Source organism: Mya arenaria, chromosome 16 (assembly GCF_026914265.1).
Source record: "Mya arenaria isolate MELC-2E11 chromosome 16, ASM2691426v1".
Classification (NCBI taxonomy): Eukaryota; Metazoa; Mollusca; class Bivalvia; order Myida; family Myidae; genus Mya; species Mya arenaria.
In genome coordinates this window covers 21,956,762-21,983,387 of record NC_069137.1, presented here as the reverse complement: position 1 = coordinate 21,983,387, position 26,626 = coordinate 21,956,762, and the positions used below count along the sequence as shown (strand labels likewise).

Here is a 26,626-nt window from a genome sequence, read left to right as displayed (position 1 = left end):
GATCAATATTTGCACCGGTCAACATATTGCAACTTGTTGTTAAACTATTGCATACAAGTATATGATATATTAAAAACAGTGATTTTAATTTTATCCATTAATTACAGATTGTGTAAACGATAGTCCTTGTTTTAGTACATGATGATTGCAATGTAAGCCATTCAACATAGGTCGCGTAAGCAGTAGTAGTCATTTTAGTAAATGGCGACTACAATGGTAGCCATTAAATACAAAGAGATTGCAATAATAGTAGTAGCCAATTTAATACATGGTGGTTGCAATTTCAGCCATTAAATACAGGTTGCGTTAATGGTAATGCCAAATAATGGTTTGGTTAGGGTTAAATTCTTTTCAAAAACAGTTCAAGTAGGTAGGCTTTTCTTTTTATATAATCCTTATTATAAGAACGATAATTGTTTTCACTGGGGAATGTTTTTTCCTTCTGTATAAAGCTTTCGTTATTACATGTGTTTATTAGAACACACCCTAAAAATCGTTGGGACAAATGTTTTTTAATAAATCAAAGAGGACGTAAACGTTCCTAATCACTTCATATTTAAGGTTCACATAAATATCATACAATTGCCGTTCTATTTAGTTATTTTTCTGTTAAGAAATAAATGTGAAATGATTGTGACACAAGGTTTTTACAATATTGAATTAATCACTCTGTCTCGTTGGCACGACATTTCGCGAGATTGTCGTGTGTTGTTGGGAAAACCGTAGTAACCGGGGAAAACCGGTTTTGTGACCACAAACCAAACGCACATCGTCTTGAAGCATTTTTTTTTGGTATTGTTTCAAATGCCTCACTTAGCGATAAAGCATCCCGCCTTCTCTTAACCACCCGCGAGTTACACCGGAGGGACAAATTTATCATGATTGGCTCGAAAAAAGAAAGAATTCACCAACGCTCGTTCTTTATCCCGCATGCTAAACGTTATCGATATAAAACACTAGCCTATTGTGTTATTTTTTTATATAAAACGTAGCGTTTGTGTATGATGTGTGAAGACTTCTTTATTGCTAGTGGGCTTGTGAAATGTTCAGTGTAAATACTATGACTCGTCTGATGACTACCGTATAACATATAGACATATTTATGTCGAACTGCTGGCACGATTTGACTTTTGGCCAACACTCTAGTAGTCTCAGGGACGATCAATCAACACACGAACATAAACAGTTATGTGATACAATATCAGATCCAAGAACAATTGTGGGCATTATACTACATGAAACTTAAACATCGCTTCTGTCTAGTAGTTGTATTTTTCCATGAGTTCCTCTGTTTTGCAATAGTTGTGACGAAAGTTCTAAAAATAATACACACTGCATCGTCAGAAACGGTTCCAGGATTTGACGCGAGAGGGGCACTTTTTTTTTTATTTGCGTACCAATAACTCAATCCCCTGGGCGAACAACCCCACCCATTTGAACCACCCCCTTGCGTACTTTGGTCTACCAACTCCCGTTAGCGTACCTTCGCTCGCTTACTTACTACGTTCTCGATGTTTACGTTATACTAGTTTGTGTGCATAATTGTCCTAAAGTGTTAAGGACGAGATTTACCCGTAGGAATAAGTATGATCATGTTATCACAAATACTCTCAGGGGAGAGGGGGGGAGGTTTACGCTCGGTAACTATAATAGGTTTGTTAAAAAAATTCGTGAAGAGAGATATATGGACACATACTCTTTCTTGTCATTGATCAAGTGTCATTTGAGCTATTTTCTTAAGTAATTGTTTTGAATGTTTGAACTGAACTAACTTTATGTTCTGTTCTATGTTCAAGCAGTTCGTGTAACCATTATATGTAGAGAATATACTTTTCAGATGTATAGGTATTTTATATTTTAAAATAATTTTCACCAATTATAAATCACATATCATGGACCCAAGATGTGGTATACCAGGTGTGTCCACGAACATTTCTGACATAACTTATACATCGTACGAATATGAAGATCGTTTCACCCCTGGCAAAATTCACCTAAACTCTTCAAGTATCTAAAAAATAATGACAATGAACTTTCAATTTTATTGCCGAGCTTGGATACGCAGACACTTGTAATGAAACCGTGAAACTTTTTACCACATTCTATTATGATTGTTAAATTGTCTTGATGCATTAACATATAATCATACGCAGCAAAGCATGTTCACCATTGTTTACATAATAGAATATGAAGATTGTTTTACCTCTGTCCCAGTTAACCATCAGAAATGATATATAAACATATAAAAGTATTCATATGCAGCAACCCTTGTTCACCATTGTTTATTGATAGTGCTACCTATGGTAGTATATACAAAGGAAGTACTTGCTACCTCACATTGTTTTGCTAAAAGATAGTCTTGTTTTTAAAATAAATTAAAAACAACAGACTGAAAAGAGCAACATAAAGTTCAGGTCTATCATGAACTAGACAAGCGCGCAAGAATTACAAACTAGTTCATAGTAGATGAATAGGCTATGTCGGTTAAATCGTTCAAGGCTGTAACAACAAAAAAAATGCGCACTGAGCAGACAATAACTTTGTTTTACAAATCTATCTCGCATCCTGGTAGTTAAAATATACAATCAGAGATAAGGGTTAGCGTTGCGATTGTGTTTTTTCGGCGACATTGCAATGAGATCAACAAAATGTTAGCTTGAGAAATTTTGTTTCAAAGCTGCACTTTCACTGATATACCGTTTTGACAACTATTTTTATATCTTGTCTTTAAAAGAGCAAATTTTTTGCGAAAATATCTGCAAACCGATAATAAAAGATTGCTGACAAATGATCGGATCGCAGATTTTATTATTTCCGTTCGAAAATTAATGTTTTATGGCTTAAACCGTTACAACGGTTTAAGAAAAATGCATAAAACATTTTTTTTTTAATTAAATTATAGAGATATCGATCTCATTTTTTGTAAGCAGTTTTATATAACTGGTTTCCATGCATTTTTGCAAAAACTGGCTCGTTCCAAGACAAAAAATAAAAAAGTTGTCAAAACGTTCATTATGTGAGAGTGCAGCTTTAAGACAAATCCTATGCGACCCTCTCGCTAAAAAAATATTACCGCTGCATATAATCCAGAATAATTGCTGATACAAATATAGACAATAGAAAAAAAAACAAATCTGTCAATGCTTAAATCAAATATGTCAATCGGCACTGCTGCTTATATCAATTTTAACTCATTTATAAAGGCAGCGAAATAAGTAAAGACTGCATTGAGGTTTATTTTAGCAAATGATCATATATCTAATTAAGCTCGTCTGATAAAGCAGCGAAATGAGTAAATGCTGTTTTAGGGTATACTGTTGTACTGGTGCTTTTTCAAAGTTAACTTATCTGTAAAAGCAATGAAATAAGTATGGGCTGTTTTGAGTGTTACTCAGAACTGGAGCCTTCCTCCAATGCTGGCTCATTTGCAAAGGCAACGAAATGCATATAGTTTGAATTTGGGTACAAACGCTGGTGCTTATCCAATTTTCTTCTCTAAAGGTATTAAAATGAGAATAGCCTGTGAATGGTGTCACAGAACTGCGGGTGATATCTTTTGCAAGCTCGTCTAAAATGAATATTGTCTGACCTAATGTATCCCTCAGAGATGATACTCATAATATATTTAATCTCGTCTATAAGCAAAAAAGAGTTTGGGGGGAAATTTAGCGCTGTTGCTCATATCAACTATAAGCTCACATTTGAAAGCATAGAAGTAAGTAATTGTTGAGAGGAATAACTAAGCAACCGAGCTTACCTCGTATGTAAAGGCTTTGAAATGAGTACAGACTGTTTTGGAGTATAAACAGCAAAAGTGCTTTTATCCAATTTAGGTCGTCAATTAAGGCAGACAAAAAATATTGGATGTATTGCGGTAATATTTAGCAATAGAGTTTATATCCAGCTTAAACTTGTCTGTAAATGTATCGAAATAAGTAAAGGCTGTTTACGGTTGAAATCAGCATATGTTTACTCTTCTGTAAAGTCAGCTAAATGAGCATCGGGTGTTGGTGAATATTTATCAAGAGTCCAGCATGTAAATTATTAGGACACTGAACATTTAGTCATACATTGGAAGGCTACGGCTCGTATACCATAAGAAAACGTTCCTTAAAAGAATTCCAAAATAAAACTTAAATAAGATTCACACCTATTTCATCACTCAGAAAAAAGTATATTTGTGTACCTTTAAAACATGTTGCTTAATACAAATCGTCTGTGCCTCTAAGTAGAACAAGAAAGAAAAAGAACTTGTTAATACCAATCCCCTAGCTTAGAGATGTCATGTGAATATGACCTTGAAACATTGTCATCAATTATAATTTACTAAGACAAACCACACAAAGATTATTCTCCCAAAGAATAGGTTTGTTGGTAAATGTATTCAATTTTGGCACAGAATAAACACTCGTTTACCATGCATCCCTGCAACCAGCACTCATGAAAACAACATGCTGATAAAGTTACAATAGAAACCCAACAATCCAAAGGAAAGTAAACAACGTCGCACACGCGTTTTGGTGAAATTGAAATGTACAAACAATGTGTTTTTCTACTTTAACTTTTACAAAAATGAAAATTTTAAGGTTTTTAAGACAACATAATAATCATGTGCAGCCATATGATATATCCACAACAACACCCTCAAAGTTTTACGTTATTCTTTCGTTTCATTTACTGCAGATCAAATCCTACTCTTTTAACCGATTTCTGTCTTTTTGTACGTAAAAAACCAAACCAGCTTAAGAAAATATTCTTTTTATAACCTTTTCCCTAACTCAGAGATATTACGTGATCGTTACCTAGCATTGCTGCCATTTACAAATTACCAATATTTATGAGAAAAAATACACAAACAAGATCAGTAGCAAATAGTTTAAACATAAACCCGGTTTAATGGCACTTGGTAAACGCCAAAGACATAGAACATTGTTAACAAACAAGAAACATGGAAGAACAGCACAAAGCTTCACAAGCAGCACAAACTCCATATAAAATAATATCCCAGAAAACAGGTATGTTTGTTAATTTATTGAAGGTCTACACAGAACAAGCACGCGTACATCATGCATCCCTGCAGCCAGCTCTCACAAAAACGACATACTAGCAAAGTGACATTAAGTATCTAACATTCCACAGGAAATGTCCCATTGAAATAGCGTTTACAAATAAAATATTATTACTATTATTTGATGTCAAACTTGATATCCTGAATGGCGTCAATGAACAACGCCGCACGTCCGTTTTTGTCTAATATACAAACAAGGGACATTTCATAAATATATATAAATTATATATAAATTATTTCTCCACAACAAATACTTCAAGTCTTTACTCTATATTTCGTTTCGTTCATTGCAGCTCAAATGCTTTCTATTCAAACCGATTTCGGCTAGGCCCAAGGCTGTATATATATAACGCAATATTTGTTGCAGGCGCTTTGTTGCAGAGGAATCTCACTAAACAAATTGTTTCATTTTGTACTAGAAATAGGAAATTAGCAGTGAAACCGTCATCAAGGTAAGAGTGTTATGTTTCATTTACTGCTTTCATGCTAGTTTAAGTGAATGTATCTGGTTAAACTTTAGGAGAGCTGCAATCAGACTATTACAATCATCAAAATACTAAAATTGAAAGTTATATGTTCAAAGGTTTAAAACACATAATATGCTTGTAGGCTGTGCATTTATGATTTATTTTTATTTATTGATTTCCACAACGCTCGAAATAATATTATAGAACAAAGATATCTATCTATCTATCTATTGGTGAGGTGTTATTGCATTAAGTGCGACCATAATCAATGAATGGTAATTGGATCATGATCGGCCTCCATTTTGCCGGGACTTGCCTCTTTTCTTATCGGGAGTGTAACGTTTTTACAAGATGCTAGGAATAGTTTTTACAATCTTACTGATTTAATTATATTCATTGGATTAACACAAGCTCCGCTGATTGGCATTTATAGTCAATAATACAACAACAACTACAGAGACAGATGCTACAAAGTCTTTAATACTCTAAAACCATCGCCATCTGAGCGTTTCTGCGAGTTATAGTTGTTGAATAATTAAAAGTCAATAGTTTCGCGAAATTTAATTGTACACATACGTAAATTGTATTTATTTATACTATTACGTATTGAACACCCCTTACTTCTGCACTCTATTCGTCTCATGGCAGAATTTTGGAAGGGAATCTTGTATTTTCATGTAAAATGTAAATACCTCAATGTGAAAGAGTGGTATTCATGGTCACAGTAGCCACATTAATTGAGTGTTTTATGTTCCTGTTGCATCAATACAGATAAAGGATAGACCACAGTTTGTCTTTGACACTTTTATCCTTTTTTCCTTTAAAGGAACCCGCTCAAGTTTTCGACCAAAAATTGTTTTCCCGATATTGCATCTAAAACACTTATTTTATCATTATTTTACTCTATGGTACAACAAAATAGTTTGAGTTTAGTGGGGTATGAACCAGCCCCGGTTAAGTCGACAAAAATGTTGAACTCTGAAAGCTCCGTTTAGGCATCAGCCAACAAGTATGTTAGTTCTCTGAAAACTCCATTGAGGTATCAGCCAACAAGTATGTTAGTTCTCTGAAAACTCCACTGAGGCATCAGTCAACAAGTATGTTAGTTCTCTGAAAACTCCATTGAGGTATCAGCCAACAATTATGTTAGTTCTCTGAAAACTCCATTGAGGCATCAGCCAACAAGTATGTTAGTTCTCTGAAAACTCCATTGAGGTATCAGCCAACAAGTATGTTAGTTCTCTGAAAACTCCACTGAGGCATCAGTCAACAAGTATGTTAGTTCCCTGAAAACTCCATTGAGGTATCAGCCAACAAGTATGTTAGTTCTCTGAAAACTCCATTGAGGCATCAGCCAACAAGTATGTTAGTTCTCTGAAAACTCCATTGAGGTATCAGCCAACAAGCATGTTAGTTCTCTGAAAACTCCACTGAGGCATCAGTCAACAAGTATGTTAGTTCTCTGAAAACTCCATTGAGGTATCAGCCAACAAGTATGTTAGTTCTCTGAAAACTCCATTGAGGTATCAGCCAACAAGTATGTTAGTTCTCTGAAAACTCCATTGAGGTATCAGCCAACAATTATGTTAGTTCTCTGAAAACTCCATTGAGGCATCAGCCAACAAGTATGTTAGTTCTCTGAAAACTCCATTGAGGTATCAGCCAACAAGTATGTTAGTTCTCTGAAAACTCCACTGAGGCATCAGTCAACAAGTATGTTAGTTCTCTGAAAACTCCATTGAGGTATCAGCCAACAATTATGTTAGTTCTCTGAAAACTCCATTGAGGCATCAGCCAACAAGTATGTTAGTTCTCTGAAAACTCCATTGAGGTATCAGCCAACAAGTATGTTAGTTCTCTGAAAACTCCATTGAGGTATCAGCCAACAAGTATGTTAGTTCTCTGAAAACTCCACTGAGGCATCAGTCAACAAGTATGTTAGTTCTCTGAAAACTCCATTGAGGTATCAGCCAACAAGTATGTTAGTTCTCTGAAAACTCCATTGAGGTATCAGCCAACAAGTATGTTAGTTCTCTGAAAGATACATTGAGGTATCAGCACAACAATTATGTTAGATCTCTGAAAGCTCCATTGAGGTATCAGGCCAACAAGTATGTTAGTTCTCTGAAAGCTCCATTGAGGTATCAGCCAACAAGTATGTTAGTTCTCTGAAAACTCCATTGAGGCATCAGCCAACAAGTATGTTAGTTTCCTGAAAACTCCATTGAGGTATCAGTCAACAAGTATGTTAGTTCTCTGAAAGCGCCATTGAGGTATCAGCCAACAAGTATGTTAGTTCTCTGAAAACTCCATTGAGGTATCAGTCAACAAGTATGTTAGTTCCCTGAAAACTCCATTGAGGCATCAACCAACAAGTATGTTAGTTCCCTGAAAACTCCATTGAGGTATCAGACCAACAACTATGTTAATTCTCTGAAAGCTCCATTGAGGTATCAGATACACAATTATGTTAGTTCTCTGAAAGCTCCTTTGAGGTGTCAGACTGACAAGTATATTAGTTCTCTGAAATCATCATTGAGGTATCAGACCAACAAGTATGTATATTCTCTGAAAGCTCCATTTAGGTATGAGACCAACAAGTATGTTAGTTCTCTGAAAGCTCCATCGAGGTATAAGACCAACAAGTATGATAGTTCTATTAAAGCTCCATTGAGGTATCAGACCAACAAGTATGTTAGTTCTCTGAAGGCTCTATTGAGGTGTCAGACCAACAAGTATGCTAGTTATATTAAAGCTCTATTGGGGTATTGGGCTTTCAGACTAACAAGTATGTTAGTTCTCTGAAAGTTCCATTGAGGTGTAAGACCACCAAGTATGTTATTTCTCTGTAAGCTCCATTGAGGTATCAGACCAACATAATTGTTAGTTCTCTGAAAGCTCCATTGAGGTAAAACAACAACAAGTTTGTTATTTCTATGACAGATCTATTGAGGTATCAGACCAACAAGAGTATTATTTCTTGAAAACCTCCATTGAGGTATCAGACAGACAAAAAGTATGTTAGTTCTTTAAAAACTCTATTGAGATATCAGACCGACAAGAAGAATTTTAGTTCTATGAAAGGTCTATTGAGGTATCAGACCAACATATATGTAAGTTCTCTGAAAGGGCCATTAAGGTAACAAACCAACAAGTATGTTAGTTCTCTGTTAGCTGCATTCAGGTGTCAGACCAACAAGTATGTTAGTTCTCTCTTAGCTCCATTTTGGTGTCAGACCAAAAGTATGTTTGTGCTCTAAAAGTTCCATTGAGGTATCAGATCCAAAAGTGTGTTTGGTCTCTGTAAGCTCCATTTAGGTATCATCCCGACAAAAATTGTATCATATCAACAAGTTCACTTGCTCTCACAAGTACCCTAGCTCCCTGAACGCTACATTGAGGTATCCGACCCGCATGAAAGAAAGCTATCTGCACGCTACATTGAGATATCCGACCCACACGTAAGCTATCTCACTGAACGCTACATTGAGGTATCCGACCCATAAGTAAGCTAGCTCCATGAATGCTTCATTGAGATATCCAACCCACACGTAAGCTAGCCCCTTGAACGCTAAATTGAGGCATCCGAACCACAATTTATGTAGTACCCTGAACGCTACATTGATGAATACGAACCACAAGTAAGCTAGTTCCCTAAAATCTTCATTTAGGCGTTTTATATTATTTTATTTTGTTATTATTTTTTTATCTATTTCAGGAAAATCGCCATGAGGCCAACCCTGCTTTACCTTATAGTGTGTTTGATTGTCGTAAGGCCCATCCAGGGGTCACGTTTGAGCAGACTTGAAGATGATGTCAAAAGTCTTAAAAGTTTTATCTTCAGGGTAATCATATTGACATTTTAACTCAATCATATGAATTACTATGTTACTGTATAACAACCATATACCGTATACTACCTAAATCAAGTTTAATGACATGAATTGTAAAAATATGCCACATGCTGGAAATAAATTCATTCGATTGTCATTCCAATACTGCGTTTACATTCGATTTTTCACTGGCCAAAATACGGGATACATAAAACATACTAAGAATACAATCTTCATGCCCAGCCAATGAAATTGCAGATATGAAAAAAAAACTAAGTGCTAGTCTTGATAAACAATTGCATCGTTCGCGGGTGTTTAATGTCAGTCCACTGCCAATCATCCGATTCCCACTCCCTGTGTCAGATTTTGCGTTGACAATGGGTCAGTCAATGAAATAATATTCTTAGACACTTCGATGACATGAAGTAAACTATAAATAATTAAGATGGGCTTCTTCGCTACGCTCACTTTGCCCATTCTAGATCATCAATATTGTACTTAGTGTTAATAATACTGTACATCTGTTTAATCTTGCGTTGTTTTTTATATTTAATGTAGGTTAATTTCATGGTATGTAATTTTGCGACATCATTATCTAGTAATAGGTTAACATCGGTAAAATAAGATCTCGATCGAGTTTTGATTGCATCCTGATTCAGAGGAAATCGGTAATATTACGCTATTTTACGAAATAAATTTGTGTTTATTAGGTGTGTTTATCTTGCTTTTATAACCACAAAAATAATGATCGGAAGAAATAAATATTTATATATCAATATGTATACATATTTTTACATCTATATATTCAAAACAAATTGGAGTTGATCATAGCTTTGCAGCTCAGTCAATGAAATATATTGAATTATTTGATCGAAACAAATCCATTGTTTAATAACCTAAAATAATGAAATAATGTAGCTTAGTAAAGTTTAACAAACTGTCATCAAATTAATAAACATTATTTTTTCAGGAGTTATCATCCATTCGAGACGAGGTCAAAGAAATCTCTAACAGAGTCGACATTTTAGAAAACACCACAGTAACGCACGACCCGAGCAGTCCTAACCAAGACATGGCCATTACTTATAACAACCTTGGTGATAAATCTGGAAAAAGTGGCGAGAAACTCGTACATGCTGGGAATAACGAAGCAAATCATGCTGTAATAACAGAGGTTCAAAATATGCGCAAGGCTTACGCAAATGACAAAAAGGTCTTACATCAACTGAAGCAAGATGTTAAGGAACAACTGAGAGAGCTTGAACAAAATATAACTAGCCATATACATAACCTGACTGCAGACGTGCAACAAAATATCGAGTACATTCATGAAAATATATCGCTGGTAAAAGTAACTTTGTCAGAATACATCAATGGGTCAAGAACAAACCTTAGTATTTTTTCGAACAATATCAAACAGGAAATAAAAAAAATCTTTACAAACACGACTGAACAGCTTGCCTTAAGATTCACTGAAACTGAATCGGCAGTTAAACAAAATCTATCGTCCACATATCGTACAAACGAGATTGAATTTCAAGACATTATGTCACTTGCTGTTCGTAATGTTAGTGAAATAATTCTTAAAGCAGAAAGCCTTGTCAGTGTAATCCGTAGTAACTTTTCGAAAATGCCGTCTGAAATTACTAATTTATCTTTGGAACATAAAACAACTAAAAATGAAATAAAAGGTGTAGAAGAAAGGCTAGGGAATATATTTCAGTCAATTTCAAACAATTTAGAAAGAGAAATCGAATTTCTAAAACTTTTACAGTATGGTTATTTTTACCCGAGCACAAAAAACATCCGTCTGGCCAACGCGTCTGTATATGGTTACACCGGCTTCCAGGGGCGACTTGAGGTTCGTCAAGATTTTATATGGGGCACGGTTTGTGATGACAGCTTTCAGAATGGAGAACCTGACTTAACAAACAACGTTAACGTGGTGTGTAGGATGTTCGGGTTCCGGGAATGTGAGTATGTGGAGGGTACGGGTTTGGGTGAGGGCAGTGGGGAGATTTGGATGGACGATGTGAAATGTGGAGGAGGAGAAAGTAGCTTCCTAGGATGCCCTCACCCTGGATGGGGGGTTCACAACTGTGGTCATCACGAGGACGTAGGGTTCCGTATGTGGAATTAACATAGAGTGAACATTATAATACGATCAAAGTGATATAATTTATATTGTGTTTATAAAAAATTGTTCCCCCTCCCCTTGATATTGTGACAATTGAGCATGCATTTAGAATACTGTTTAATGTTTTGTTGTCAATGATGGTTGTTTGATACTGAAAAACAATCCAGCGGAGCCACCAGAAACGTGTTTTTATTTATCGTCATGTTCGTCTTGATTGAGATACAGCTATAACGTTACAAACAATGTCAATGATAATTGTCGTCCTACCAACGAGAACTAATGGGGATTAAGCCACTTTTTCAAATGAATGTATTGTCAATTTTTAAGAACCACGTATTTATGAAACGAAAGACAGCAAAATAAATGTCAAGGAGCATTAGTTCATTTGATGACAAGACGCCCGCTATGAAAAACAATGGACAGCCATGAACTATGCATTTAAGAATAAATCTTACATGTGATTATGTAGCAAACAGACGTCCTTTAAAGATATTTTGCCTGTTGAAAAGAGAAATATTAAACACGTTTTAATACATTAAATACTTTTTAACACTGTGTATATATAAGTATTTCAATGTCATTAGCAATAAAATATACTTTGCATTTTATAAATATCTCACATGTTTGTATAACGCATTGTTTAACGAACTTCTTATAAAACATGTTTTCCTATTAAATTTTGCTTTGTATAAAAGTATCAATTTTACAAGTACTTTTAAAAACAAATAGACGTCCATAAGGGATATTTTAAAAGTCTGTAAAAGAAATACTAAACTCGTTTGAACACATAAATATGTTAACATGCTAACATTTATATGTAATTATTAATAAAATATACTTTGCATCTTATAAATAACTCACATGTTTATATAAAACATTGTTAAACATACTTTTTATACAATAGTTTTTCCCTGTAATAGTTTGCTTTGTTTATTAGCATATTGCTTCTTCTGTTCTTTAAAACAGCCATATCGTTCTGAATTTGAAGTTGGTGTTCATATCGTCACGCTGTCATGTTACTGTGAGCCTAGTTTATATTCTGACCATTGGTCTTCAACGTTTAAAGGCATTTATACTCTGACCATTGGTCTCAAACGTTCAAAGGCAAACACTCTGACCATTGGTCTCAAACGTTTAAAGGCATTTATAATCCGACCATCCGAGGCAAACACTTTGAACATTGGTCTTAAACGTTTAAAGGCAAACACTCTGACCATTGGTCTAAAACGTTTAAAGGCAAACACACAGACTATTGTTCTCAAACGTTTAAAGGCAAACACTCTGACCATGGGCCTGAAACGTTTAAAGGCAAACACTCTAACCATTAGTATCAAACGTTTAAAGGCACACACTCTGACCATTGGTCCCAAACGTTTAAAAGGCAAACACTTTGACCATAGGTCTGAAACGTTTAAAGGCACGCACTCTGACCATTGGCCTCAAACGTTTAAAAGGCAGACACTCTGACCATTGGTCTCAAACGTTTAAAAGGCAAAAACTCTGACCATTGGTCTCAAACGTTTAAAGGCAAACGCTCTGACTATTGGTATCATACGTTTAAAGGCACACACTCTGACCATTGGTCTCAAACGTCTAAAGGCAAACACGCTGACCATTGGTCTCAAACGTTTAATGGCAAACACTCTGACCATTGGTATCACACGTTTAAAGGCAAACACTCTGACCATTGGTCTCAAACGTTTAAAGGCAAACACTCTGACTCTTGGTCTTATACGTTTAAAGGCACACACTCTGACCATTGGTCTCAAACGTTTAAAGGCAAACACTCTGACCATTGATCATAAACGTTTAAAGGCAAATGCTCTGACCATTGGTCTCAAACGTTTAAAGGCAAACGCTCTGACCATTGGTCTCAAACGTTTAAAGGCATTTATACTCTGACCATTGGTATCAAACGTTTAAAGGCAAACACTCTGACCAATGTTCTCAAACGTTTAAAAGCATTTAAACTCTGACCATTGGTCTCAAATATTAAAAGGCAAACGCTCTGACCATTGGTCTCAAACGTTTAAAGGCATTTATACTCTGACCAATGGTCTCAAACGTTCAAAGGCAAACACTCTGACCATTGTTCTCAAACATTTAAAGGCTAACACTCTGACCATTGGTCTCAAACGTTTAAAGGCACACACTCTGACTATTGGTCGCAAACGTTTAAAGGCACACACTCTTACCATTGGTCTCAAACGTTTAAAGGCAAACGTTCTGACTATTGGTCTCAAACGTTTTAAAGGCAAACAATCTGACCATTGCTCTCAAACATTTAAAAGACATATGCTCTTAATAATTCCCCAACCCGTTTAAAGGCACACAATATGAACGTTTGTCCAGTGTTTGTCAATGGCATACACTCTGGACAATAGTCTAACAGTTTGTAAAGGCAGACAATCTAAAGGTTGGTCAATCACATTTTAAATACACACACTCTAAATATTGGTCTAACTTGTTAAATATATACACACACTAAAGATTGGTTCAACACGTTTAAACACACACACTCTAAACATTAGCCCAGCCAATTTTAAAGGCACTCTATGAACATTGGTCCAGCACGTTTCCAAGGCAAAAACTCTACATTGGTCCAGCACGTTTCGAAGGCAGAAACTCTTAACATCGGTCCAGCACGTTTCCAAGGCAGAAACACTTAACATCAGTCCAGCACGTTTCCAAGGCAAAAAACTCTAAACATCGGTCCAGCACGTTTCCAAGGCAAAAACTCTTAACATCGGTCCAGCACATTTTCAAGGCAAAAACTCTTAACATCGGTCCATCACGTTTCTAAGGCAACAACTCTTAACATCGGTCCAGCACGTTTCGAAGGCAAAAACTCTTAACATCGGTCCAGGACGTTTCGAAGGGGAAAACTCTTAACATCGGTCCAGCACGCTTCGAAGGTAAAAACTCTTAACATCGGTCCAGCACGTTTCGAAGGCAGAAACTCTTAACATCGGTCCCGCACGTTTCCAAGGTAAAAACTCTTAACATTTGTCCAGCACGTTTCCAAGGCAGAAACTCTTAACATTTGTCCAGCAGGTTTCGAAGTCACTAACTCTGAACATCGGTCCAGCACGTTTCCAAGGCAAAAACTCTGAAATTCGGTCCAGCACGTTTCTAAGGCAGAAACTGTGAAAATCGGTCCGACACGTTATAAAAGCACACTTGGAACACAAGTCAAAGCCGCTTGAAAGGCTCTCAGTCTGAACATTGGCCCAACACATTTTAAAGGCACACAATCGGAAAAATAGTCAAACACGTTATAAAGGCACAAACTCAGAACTTTAGTCCAGCACGTTTCCAAGACACAAACTCTGAAGATTGGTCCAGCACGAGTCCAGTGCACGTACTCTGAACATTTGTCCAACACGTTTCCAATGCACAAATTCGGAACATCGTCCCAGCACGTTTCTTATGCACACACTCTGAAAAACTTTCAAGCACGTTTTCAAGGCACAAATTCGAAACATCGTTCAAGCACGTTGCCAATTCACAAACTCTTAACATTCGTCCAGCACGTTTCCAATGCAGAAATTCGGAACATCGTTCAAGCACGAATCCAGTGCACAAACTCTAAACATTTGTCAAGCAAGATTCCAATGCAGAAATTTGGAACATCGTTCCTGAACGAGTCCAGTGCACACACTCTGAACATTTGTCCAGCAAGTTTCCAATGCACAAATTCGGAACATCGTTCCAGAACTAGTCCAGTGCACAAACTCTGAACATTGGTCCAGTACGTTTCCAAAGACACAAACTCTGAACAATTTTCCAACACGTTTCCAATGCACAAACTCTGAACATTTGTCCAGCACGCTTCAAAGACACAAACTAGGGATATTGTTCCAGCATGTTTCCAATTCACAAACTAGGAACATTGGTTAAAACACGTTTAAAATGAACCATCTCGGAATATTAGTACAACACGTTTTAATGGCACAAATTTTCAATATTGGCACAGCACGTTTAAAAGTTGAAAACTATCAACATTGACCTGGTGCGTAGCTAGGGCCAATTTGGAATTTTGCAGAACGATAACTAACAGCACATCAATCCCTTAACCCCACTTCTTCCGCCACTTGCGTACAGTCAGCTACGCGCCTGTTGGTCCAACAAGTTTAAAAAGACATCTCAGAACATTGGTCCAGCACGATTTAAAGGCACACACACTGAACATTGGTCCTACACATAATTTAGGACATTCTTTGAACATCGGTCCATCACGGTGAAAGGCATACACTCTGAGCATTGGCCCAACAAATTTAAATGACTCTCTCTGAACATTGGGCCAACACTTTTTAAAGGGATAAACTCTGAACATTGGTCCAACACATTTTAAAGGACTCTTTCTGAACATTGGTCAGACGCGTTTTAATTGCATACACTCTGAACATTGGTCCAACACATTTTGAAGGACTCTTTCTGAACATTGGTCCAACGCGTTTTAAAGGCATACACTCAGAACATTGGTCCAACACGTTTTAAAGGATTCTTTCTGAACATTGGTGCAACATGTTTTAAAGGCAAACACTCTGGGCATTGGTCCAACACATTTTAATGGACTTTTTCTGAACATTAATCCAACACGTTTTAAAGGAGTGTCTCTGAACATTGGTTCAAAACGAAATAAAGGCATACACTCTGAGCATTGGTCCAACACATTTAAAGCGCATACACTCTGAGCATTGGTCCAAAACGCTATAACGGACATTTACGGCATCTTGGTTAAAGACGATGTGAAGGCAAACATTGCAGGGTAGAGTTTCCCACCATTTAAAAGCAATTTAAGTCAAGTCACCATGAACAGTTTTTAGCCACAGTTTTAGAAATTATGTTTTGTATATAATTTATACTTATTTCGGAAAAACTCGAAAACATACTCATTTGTTTCATTTTTATGTAAAGGGGTGTGTGGATTTTCCCCCTCAAATCAACTGGACTATTTCCTTAGAAAAGATATATGTGATCATTTGCCATCATTGTTGGATAAAAAATGCTGTTTTGTTTTGGGGTAGTTGGAATGTTTATTACCAATACGTTTATAGGTAATTAGTCGGAATAAATTTCACTGCGAAAGGTAATTTTTACCTCGATTTCTGACCCCAAAATCATTAAGGGTCATCAACCATTCACGGTCATTGATTGGAAACCATTTAACTACAAAATTTGTGTTCAAAATTTCACTACTAAATGTTACTTTGACCTTCAACCCAATCTACTTTTTTTGTTATTGATCGGACAATATTTCACAGCTGAAGTTTTACTTTGAACTTGACCTCGATCATGTTTAGGTTAGTCTGCGTTTATTAGTTATTGATCGGAAACCATTTCACAACCTACAGTTACTTCGAACTTGACTTGAATGTTTGAGGGTCAGTTACGTTTTTTTTTTCATTTATTGATATGAAACCATTTCACTGCTAAAAGTAACCACGACCATGGACTTTTGCTTCAAATCGTTTAACGTCAAACGCTTCAACGTCGTCATACGATTTATTAAAGTGACTTAATGAGAATGATTATATAGCATTTTAATAATGTATTTCTTAAATAACAAAGTGTTAATATAAAAAAGTCACGGTAAGAACTAAAAACAATATTCAAACTTAACAGTTTGATACTTAAAATTGAATTTTACCAGTAGCCCTTTTGTATAAATGAATGCGAAATTGATATGCACTCACTTTTCTGGTGCTGATATATAACTATGGTTAATTTTGATAGAAAATGCAAAATCAAATCGTTAAGATATGCTTCAATGTCTAACAAACAGTAAATAATACTAAATATGAACTAAGGCGATCCCTGCGGGCTATAGTTCTCTAAATACATAATGTGGGACATACAAGGAATAGAAGGAAAACGTTTGTCCTATGTTAATGCCATTTGTAAATTGTTCACCTAGTTTTATATATCACGACATTTCATGTTTACATATACACAAAAATGTACAATAATATTGGATACATTATAATATACTTAAAAATATTTTTTTAATACTTAAAGAGAGGGGAAAAATCGTGGCATTCATACAAAGCAGAAAAAATCCATTTAGTCAAATGAAAAGCAGTAATTATTTCCTGAAGCATTGCTAAAATTAAATAAGTTAACCTATAAGCTTTCAATCGAGTAAATAAAACAACACACCATAAAACTGGCCTGCTAACTCGTTTTTTTTCATTTGTTAACTTAGCTTAGTTTTAACGTTAAAGTGATATAGTTAGATTGAAATGATTCCATTTGTCAAAATTGTGCTTCTCTGGTCAATACATAACATAACTGATTGATTTTATAATCTGCAAAAAGAGATCTGTGTTCATAGACTATATAGACTCAATGCCAAAGTGATTGGCCCTCGAAAGAATTGCGCAACAAAAGAAATGGACAACAATTACATATAGGCTATAATATTCATGCAAATAGCTTGTGTTTCCATATGACAGATGACTCCATGATGCAAAAAAGCAGAGAGAAATCACTTTGCCGAGTTTATAAATCTAAGTATCAGTTTAAAGGCTAATTTTGGCATACATTTAAGAGAACAGCACTTTCCCATTGTTTATATGTTTCTTATTTTTTATACATGATTTGCTGTCAATGGCACTCTTTTTAAAACTTACAAACAACATGAGTGGCTTACATCTTCATTCTCCTGAAATATTGGACTCATTGCTGCATCTCCAGGTTTATGATAGCTTTACAGTTAATTGGAGAAATACCGTAGCCTCTTGGCACATCAGAAAAGGCAGAGAAGACACAAAAGCAATATTTTAAACGGAATAAAACTACATCAACTACTGTTAAAGTATGAAAATCACTGTACACAATCATTTGATGCATACACAACTAATTTGAAGACAAAATACATGAAATATTTACTATTTTTGACATTTTGCAAAAGGTTTTTAACAATTCCAAGATTAATGCCTATCAATTAGCTACACAGATGTATTTTGGATGAGTCAAAACTACACATACTTAGATTTTTTCTTAGATAAAACCCACATTTCTATCTCGGAAGTTGAAAAGGGACCATTTTTCTTTCTTGCCATTAGAATGTATGGCATGCTGTACAGGATCATTCTTCAACCAAGTTTTTACAGATCAGAAACGTAGCTCCTTTAGAGAACTTCACTTTTGATAATGTGGTCTGTACGTCAAAACAGAACAACGTAGAAAGAAATCATTTTAAGCAACTTCCCCTAACACAGAGATGTAATGTGTTTGTGTTACCTTGAAACAGTGTTGCCATTTACAAATTACCAAAACATACCCAACATATTTATGCTCCCCCCACCCCCGCCCCGGGAAAAAGGTAGGTTGGTTAATGTACGTAATGTAGAAGTAGAGCAATCACGCGTTCTTCGTGCAGCCTTGCAGCCAGCTCTCGTGAAAACAACTAGCAAAGGTACAATATGAATCCAACATGCCACAGGCAAGATCCCTTTGAATAAACTTTTAAAAATCTATTAATAAATTTAACGTCAATTATGATATAAATTCGCATCAATAAACAACGTCACACTCGCAATTTGGTGAAATGTACAAACAATGCGGTTTGTACGTCACTTCTTACAAATGATTTTAAAATGAATAAGAGAATAAATCATTCATGTGTTTCCGGATGCTAGATTATAAGTATCTTTCATAGCTGAGAGTGTAAGATAGGTTTATACCGAGCGTAGGGTGTTTTTGCGGAAACGAGGTTTTCCTGCGAGAGGGTCGGGATGAACCTATCCTACACGACGGCTATGGTAGATGCTTTTTCTCCCACCTCAGTTAAACAAAATTAAGTTAAAATGTATTTTTTTTGCTGGAACTCTTTAGTGAAAATAAATGCGTATGGATATGTGATAATTCGTGGTTGTCATGGATATACGCGCATTGATTCGGGTTAGGTTAACAGTCAAATCGGTCTTTAAATAGTGCTAAGGAGAGGAACATTATTTCTTGAAAGGTACGTGAAAACTGTTTTATGGTGACATTTGAAGCGAGAAATAATTAATTAACGTTCTAAATATTGACACAAAACAAGGTTTCGATAATGCTGCAGACGACAGTCTTCAACGAGGGAGGTAATTACAATGTGGCGACCATTAAAAAGGAGTTTCATTTTCATTTCATCTTCGCCTGTGGGCAAGATAAGAATTTCTAGCATGGTTAAATTATTAGATTTACTTACATGAGGTGGGAGAAAATATTTATCCACAACACTCTCAATTTTGCTTTACTAAAATATATATTTTTAGAAGTGCGTGCTATGTTATGCATATTTTTACATAGTAACTACACAGTCTGTTATTGTTGTTGTTTATTATCTTGTTTACATACCTAACCATGCTTTGTGTGAATTCCTCTTTAGGCTAAAATCAACTTTCAAACATACCTTGGATTCTGTTTGAGTTCAACGGTTACAAATGTATAGCAGCTATTGTGTTTTCGGTTTTGTGTATTGAAGACCACGTCCTTCAGACTTAATTGAACCCAATTATCAGTATGCTGGGAACATATCTAGAATATTTATTGAAGGTGATTTCCACTGTACAGTTGTTATATACTACGGTGACAAGTGTACTCATTTTGTATTTTCTGTTGCCGTGGCAATCAAATCGTTTAAGAGATAAACCCGACTTATTGCGTTAATTAATGTTACTTTATTACTTCATGAACAATGTCAACCTTTTCAAAAGCCTTATCATCAGGAAAAATCCGTTTTGTTTTCAAAAAGACAACAAATGGTTATTAAATACGACAATGTAAAGTTTCAGATGATATGAACAAATACCATGATCATTATTACAGCGGTTCCGTCAGTCATATTTTTTAAGGTGGGAACATTTGCCACCATTTGGTGAAAGTTTTGCTGGTGTAAACTATATGTATAATTTATATTTAACTCCCTTTATACTTTAAAACAAGTGTAAAGAATAGTTACTGCTAAAGAGATTCTAAACATATAATATAGGTGGAAGTTATATCGGGAAACAAATTATACTACTGGGGGAAAGAACTGAAATTGCGAAAAATATTTGATTTGATTTCAAACTATAATATTTCAATTTAATCGAGTTCACAGGCTTTGAAAAACAAACCTCTAAAAATACCTTCATTATTTTGGTGGTACTGCTTAGTTGGGTATAAGAGTGCACTTTCACTATCACTGAAAGAACGCATTATGATTTACCTCGTGGATACTAAAAGAATATATGAGTAAAACACAGCTTTAGATGTTGATTAGATGAAATGCATTGCTATCTTTGACAGTAACAACAGGTGCCCTCTATGTTATCCATTGTTTTATAACCAACAAAACCAGAACTAAAGAGAAATGTTAATGGGTTTAGAAACTCTCATCACTGTAATTAAGAAACAATACATTCCTTAAATTGCACGTGTAACATTTTGTTTTTAGGAGTTGTCATTTATTCGGGAAGACGTCAAAGAACTGTCCAACAGAGTCGACATTTTTAGAAAACACCACGGTTACGCACGACCCAGGCAGTCTTAACCAAGACATGGACATTCCTTCTCACAACCTTGGTGATACAATTGGAGAATTTGACAAGCATCTCGTACATGATGGAAATAACAAAGCAAGTCATGCTGTAAAAATAGAAGTTCAAAATATGCGCAAAGCTTTCTAAAAAGACAAAAAGGACTTATATCAACTTAAGAACGATGTTAAAGGCCAATTGAGAGAGCTTAAACAAAAGATTACTAGTGAAATGCATAACCTAACTGCAGACGTGCAAAACAATATCGAGTGCATTCATGGACATATATCGCTGGCAAACGTTACTTTGAAAGATTTCATCCATAGGTCTTTTTCAAACGTTAGCATGTTTTCGAACAATACAAAAAAGGAAATAAGAGTTTTTTGAAAACAGCAGTCAACAGCTTACTTTCCAATTTAATAAAACGGAATCAAAAATAAAACAAAATATTTCTTCCACAAACCGCCAGAATGAAGACAACCTTGAACGTTTCCTGACACTTGCTGATCGTAATGTTAGTCAAATGATTCTGAAGGAAGAACGCCTTGTAAGTGTAATCCGTACTAACTTTTCGGAAATGCCAAGTGAAATATTCCATATATCATTAGAACTTCAATCAGTAAACCATACAATACGTCACGTTGCAGAGAAGCTAGCACATGAATTAGAGTCAATATCAAATAATTTACAGAAACAAATTTCTATTCTGTTTACATGCAGCAAAGACTTCATTGCTAACAATGGAACAATAAATGATGGTTACTATTACCCATGCGCAAAAGACATCCGTCTGGTCAGTGCGTCTTTCTATGGCTCCACCGGTGTCCAAGGGCGGATAGAGGTCCGTCACGATAATGCTTGGGGCACGGTTTGTGATGACGGCTTTCAGGATTCCCATGTAGGCGCATCTTACATTACAAACAACGTTAACGTGGTGTGTAGGATGTTCGGGTTCCGGGAATGCCACTATGTGGAGAAGGCGGGTCAGGGTAAGGGCAGTGGGGACATCTGGATGGACGATGTGAGATGTGGAGGAGGAGAAAGTAGCTTTTTAGAATGCCTTCATCGTGGATGGGGTCTTCACAACTGTGGTCATGGTGAAGACGTAGGGTTCCGTATGTGGAATTAGTTTAATGTTAATATAATATTACGATCAGATACATATAATTAATAATATGTTAATAAAATAGTGCTATTTTTCCTGGAATATGTTAATAACGTAAGTTTTCAAGTGTTTAACGTTTTGTTTTGCTGGAAATGTCAGTTGTTATTTTGCAATAAATTTGCATCAAGATAAATGGGGTTTCATGAGTGCAGTCATGGTGGGGATGAAGGAATCCGTATGCGGAATTTAAACAATGTTAACATGATGTTGCGATCTAAACGATAACCAAACTAGGGTTGTTTGTTCCTGAATTTTGTGACAATAGGTTATGAATTTTAAATTGCAATGTTGTTTAATGTTTTGATTTGTTGATGCTAACGGTGGAGGGTTTTTTGCAATAAATCTATATTTATATGATTGTATGATTTTGCAAGAAAATTAACATGGCGAATGTATTGTGAATTGAAAGGGAATAATAAACCTACTGTGAAGCACGCTGTTGGTCAAATGATATCACTAACTATTATCTTCTCTTGAACAGAAATGATAAAAAGTCAAGTGGCATTATTTAAATTGATGACAAGACGTCCGCTATTAAACACATGGATGGCCGTGATCTATGGAACCATATCTAAATATTTCATGTGTTTATGTAGCAACCAATTGTCGAAATAGAGAAGAAATCTTGCTTTGTGATATTACTATTAAACACGTTTTAACACTGTTAATACTTGTATAAGTATATGTAATTAGCAATAAAGAGTACTTTGCATCTTAAAATTGACCCCATGTTTGTATAAAGTATTGTTAAGAATATGTCTCTCCGGTTATGTTTTGCTTTATATGTTTCCATATTGCTTGTTCTGCTCTTTTAAATAGCTTGGTTAGTATTATGTATTTCTTTTTTTATATCCTCTTGCTATAATGATAATAAAATATGATAAAGTTAATTATTTTAATGAGATGTAAACTACTATTAAACACATGATCTGTGTTGGTCCAACACGTTTTAAAGGCACACACTCTGAAGATTGGTCTAATACGTTTAAAAGGCACACACAGTGAACATTGGTCGAACACGTTTGAAAGGCACACACAGTGAACATTGGTATACCACGTTTAAAAGGCTCACACAGTGAACATTGGTCTAACACGTTTAAAAGGCACACACTCTGAACATTGATCCAACACGTTTTACAGGCACACACCCTGAACATTGATCTAACACATTTTAAAGGCACACACTCTAAACATTGATCTAATACGTTTTAAAGGCATCCACTTATCTAACACGTTTTAAAGGCCTCCATGCAGAACATTGGTACAACACGTTTGAAAGGCACACACTCTGAAAATTATCTAACACGTTTTAAAGGCACACACTCTGAACATTTTTCCAACTCGTTTGAAAGGCACACACTCTGAACATTAATCCAACAAGTTTGAAAGGCAAACACTCTGAAAATTGATCCAGCACGTTTTCAAAGACACAAACTCTGACATTGGTCCAGCACGTTTTAAAGGCACACTCTCTGAACATCGGCCCAGCACGTTTTAAAGGCATACTCTCTCATCATTGGTCTAGCATGTCTTAAAGGCACACACTCTGAACATTGGTTCAACACGTTTTAAAGACACACACTCCAACGTCCTAAAGGTACACACTCTTAACATTAATCCAGCACGTTTTAAAGACGCACTCTCTGAACATCGGTCCAGCACGTTTTAAAGGCATACTCTCTCAACATTGGTCTAGCACGTTTTAAAGGCACACACTCTGAACATTGGTTAAACACGTTTTAAAGGTACACACTCCAACGTTCTAAAGGTACACACTCTAAACATCGGTCCAGCACGTTTTAAAGGCAAACTCTCTGAACATCGGTCCAGCACGTTTTAATGGCACACTCTCTCAACATTGGTCCAGCACATTTTAAAGGCATACTCTCTCAACATTGGTCTAGCACGTTTTAAAGGCACACTCTCTGAACATCGGCCCAGCACGTTTTAAAGGCATTCTCTCTCAACATTGGTCCAGCACGTTTTAAAGGCACACTCTCTGAACATCGGTCCAGCACGTTTTAAAGGCACACTCTCTGAACATTAATCCAGCACGTTTTAAAGGCACACTCTCTGAACATTGGTCCAGCACATTGTAAATGCACACACTCTTTACATTGGTCAAGCACGTTCTAAAGGTACACACTCGGAACATCGGCACAGCACGTTTTAAAGGAACACGGTCCAGCACGGTTTAAAGGCACACTCTCTGAATATTGGTCCAACACATTGTAAATGCACACACTCTTTACATTGGTCCAGCACGTTCTAAAGGTACACACTCTGAACATCGGCCCAGCACGTTTTAAAGGCACACTCATTGAACATCGGTCCAGCACGGTTTAAAGGCACACACTCTGAACATTGGTCCAGCACATTGTAAATGCACACACTCTTTACATTGGTCCAGCACGTTCTAAAGGTACACACTCTGAACATCGGCACGGCACGTTTTAAAGGAACACGGTCCAGCACGGTTTAAAGGCACACTATCTGAACATTGGTCCAGCACATTGTAAATGCACACACTCTTTACATTGGTCCAGCACGTTCTAAAGGTACACACTCTGATCATCGGCCCAGCACGTTTTAAAGGCACACTCATTGAACATCGGTCCAACACGGTTTAAAGGCACACTCTCTATCAGGAGAGTCGGGCACGTAAACCATTAGAGCTCTTCATGTGAAGTCATTCGTGGGTAGAGTTTGGCAAGTAAACCATCAGAGCACTTCACTTTAGATAATTCATTGATGGAGTCAAGCAGATGTATCATTAGAGCTATTCACTTTAGATAATTCATGGACGGAATTCAGCAGATGTACCATTAGAGGTATTCACTTTCGATCATTGTTTGGGGAAATCGGGCGCGTAAACCATTCGAGTACTTCATTGTAGATCATTCATGGGAAGAGTTGGGCACGTCAACCAGTGGAGCACTTTACTTAAGATCATTCATGGTTAGAGTTGGGCACGTAAACCATTGTGCTACTTCACTGTAGATAATTCAGGGGTAGAGTTGGGCACGTAAAGCATTAGACTACATCACTGTAGATCATTCATTGTAAGAGTTGGGCACGTAAACCAATGGACTACTTCACTGTAGATCATTCATGGGTAGAGTTGGGCACGTACACCAGTGGATCACTTTACTTAAGATCATTCATGGTTAGAATTAGGCACGTAAACCAGTGGAGCACTTTACTTAAGACCATTCATGGGAAGAGTTGGGCACGTTAACCATTGGAGCACTTTACTTAAGATCATTCATGGGTCGAGTCAGGCACGTAAATCATAAAACCACATCAATTTACATCATTTGTGGGGAGATTCGGACACGAACACAATTACATCACTTCACTTAAGATCATTCATGGGGAGAGTCGGGCACGTGAACAATTTCAGCACTTCACTTTAGATCATTCATGCGGAAAATTCGGGCACGTACACAATTACATCACTTCACTATAGATCATTCATGGGGAGAGTCGGACACGTACACCATTTCAGCACTTCACTTTAGATCATTCATGGGGAGAGTCGGGCACGTACACAATTACATCACTTCACTATAGATCATTCATGGGGAGAGTCGGGCACGTAAGCCATCACAGCACTTCACTTAAGATCATTTATGGGGAGAGTCCGGCAGTTGAGTCATTAGAGATTTTCACCTTAGATCATTCATGGGGAGAGTCCGGCACGTGAGTCAATAGATCTTTTCACCTTAGATTATTCATGGGGAGAGTCCGGCACGTGAGTCATTAGAGCTTTCCACCTTAGATCATTTATTGGTATGGACAGGGCTTGTACACGTTCAGAGCACTTTACTTTTGATAATTCAATCGGAACTATAAAACAGAACAAGGTAGAAAGTATTCTTTTTAGGCATCTTCCCCTTACTCACAGATGTAAAGTGTGAGTTACCTTGAAACTTGCTATTTACAAATTACCAACACCTACAAACTATAGCTAAAATTCCCAGTAAACAGGTAAGTTGGTTAATGTATTTAAGGTAGACACAGAGCAATCATGCGTTCTTCATGCATCCTTGCAGCCTGTTTTCATGAAAACAACAAAGTTGCAATAAGAATCAAACATTCCACAGAAAAAATCCCATTGAATTAACGTTTAGAAAAAATGATTTATTTAACGTTAATATTGATACAATTGTATTCGCAACATCACGTCAATAAACAACGTTACACTCGCAATTTGGCGAAATGTACAAACAATGCAGTTTGTACGTCACTTCTTACAAATGATTTTAAAATAAATAAGAGAACATATCATTCATGTGTTTCCGGATGCCAGGTAATACATATCCACAACACCCTCAATTTTACTCTATTCTTTTATTTCGTGCATTGCAGCTCAAATCCTATTACTTTCTTAGCCGAATTCTGTTCCAAGGCTGCATAAATACCGAAGAACATGTTGCAGCCGCTT

At 36.3% G+C, this 26,626-nt stretch overlaps 1 protein-coding gene across 1 annotated transcript; it reads left to right on the top strand.

Annotated features, from left to right (window-relative positions):
- The first annotated feature begins 5,419 nt into the window (after nucleotides 1-5,419).
- Nucleotides 5,420-12,403, top strand: LOC128222263 (uncharacterized). The gene is made up of 3 exons (XM_052931223.1): nucleotides 5,420-5,520; nucleotides 9,254-9,380; nucleotides 10,339-12,403. The coding sequence occupies exons 2-3, from the start codon at nucleotides 9,264-9,266 to the stop codon at nucleotides 11,506-11,508; spliced, it is 1,287 nt and encodes a 428-aa protein (XP_052787183.1). The 5' UTR covers nucleotides 5,420-5,520; nucleotides 9,254-9,263; the 3' UTR covers nucleotides 11,509-12,403.
- The last annotated feature ends 14,223 nt before the right edge of the window (nucleotides 12,404-26,626 follow it).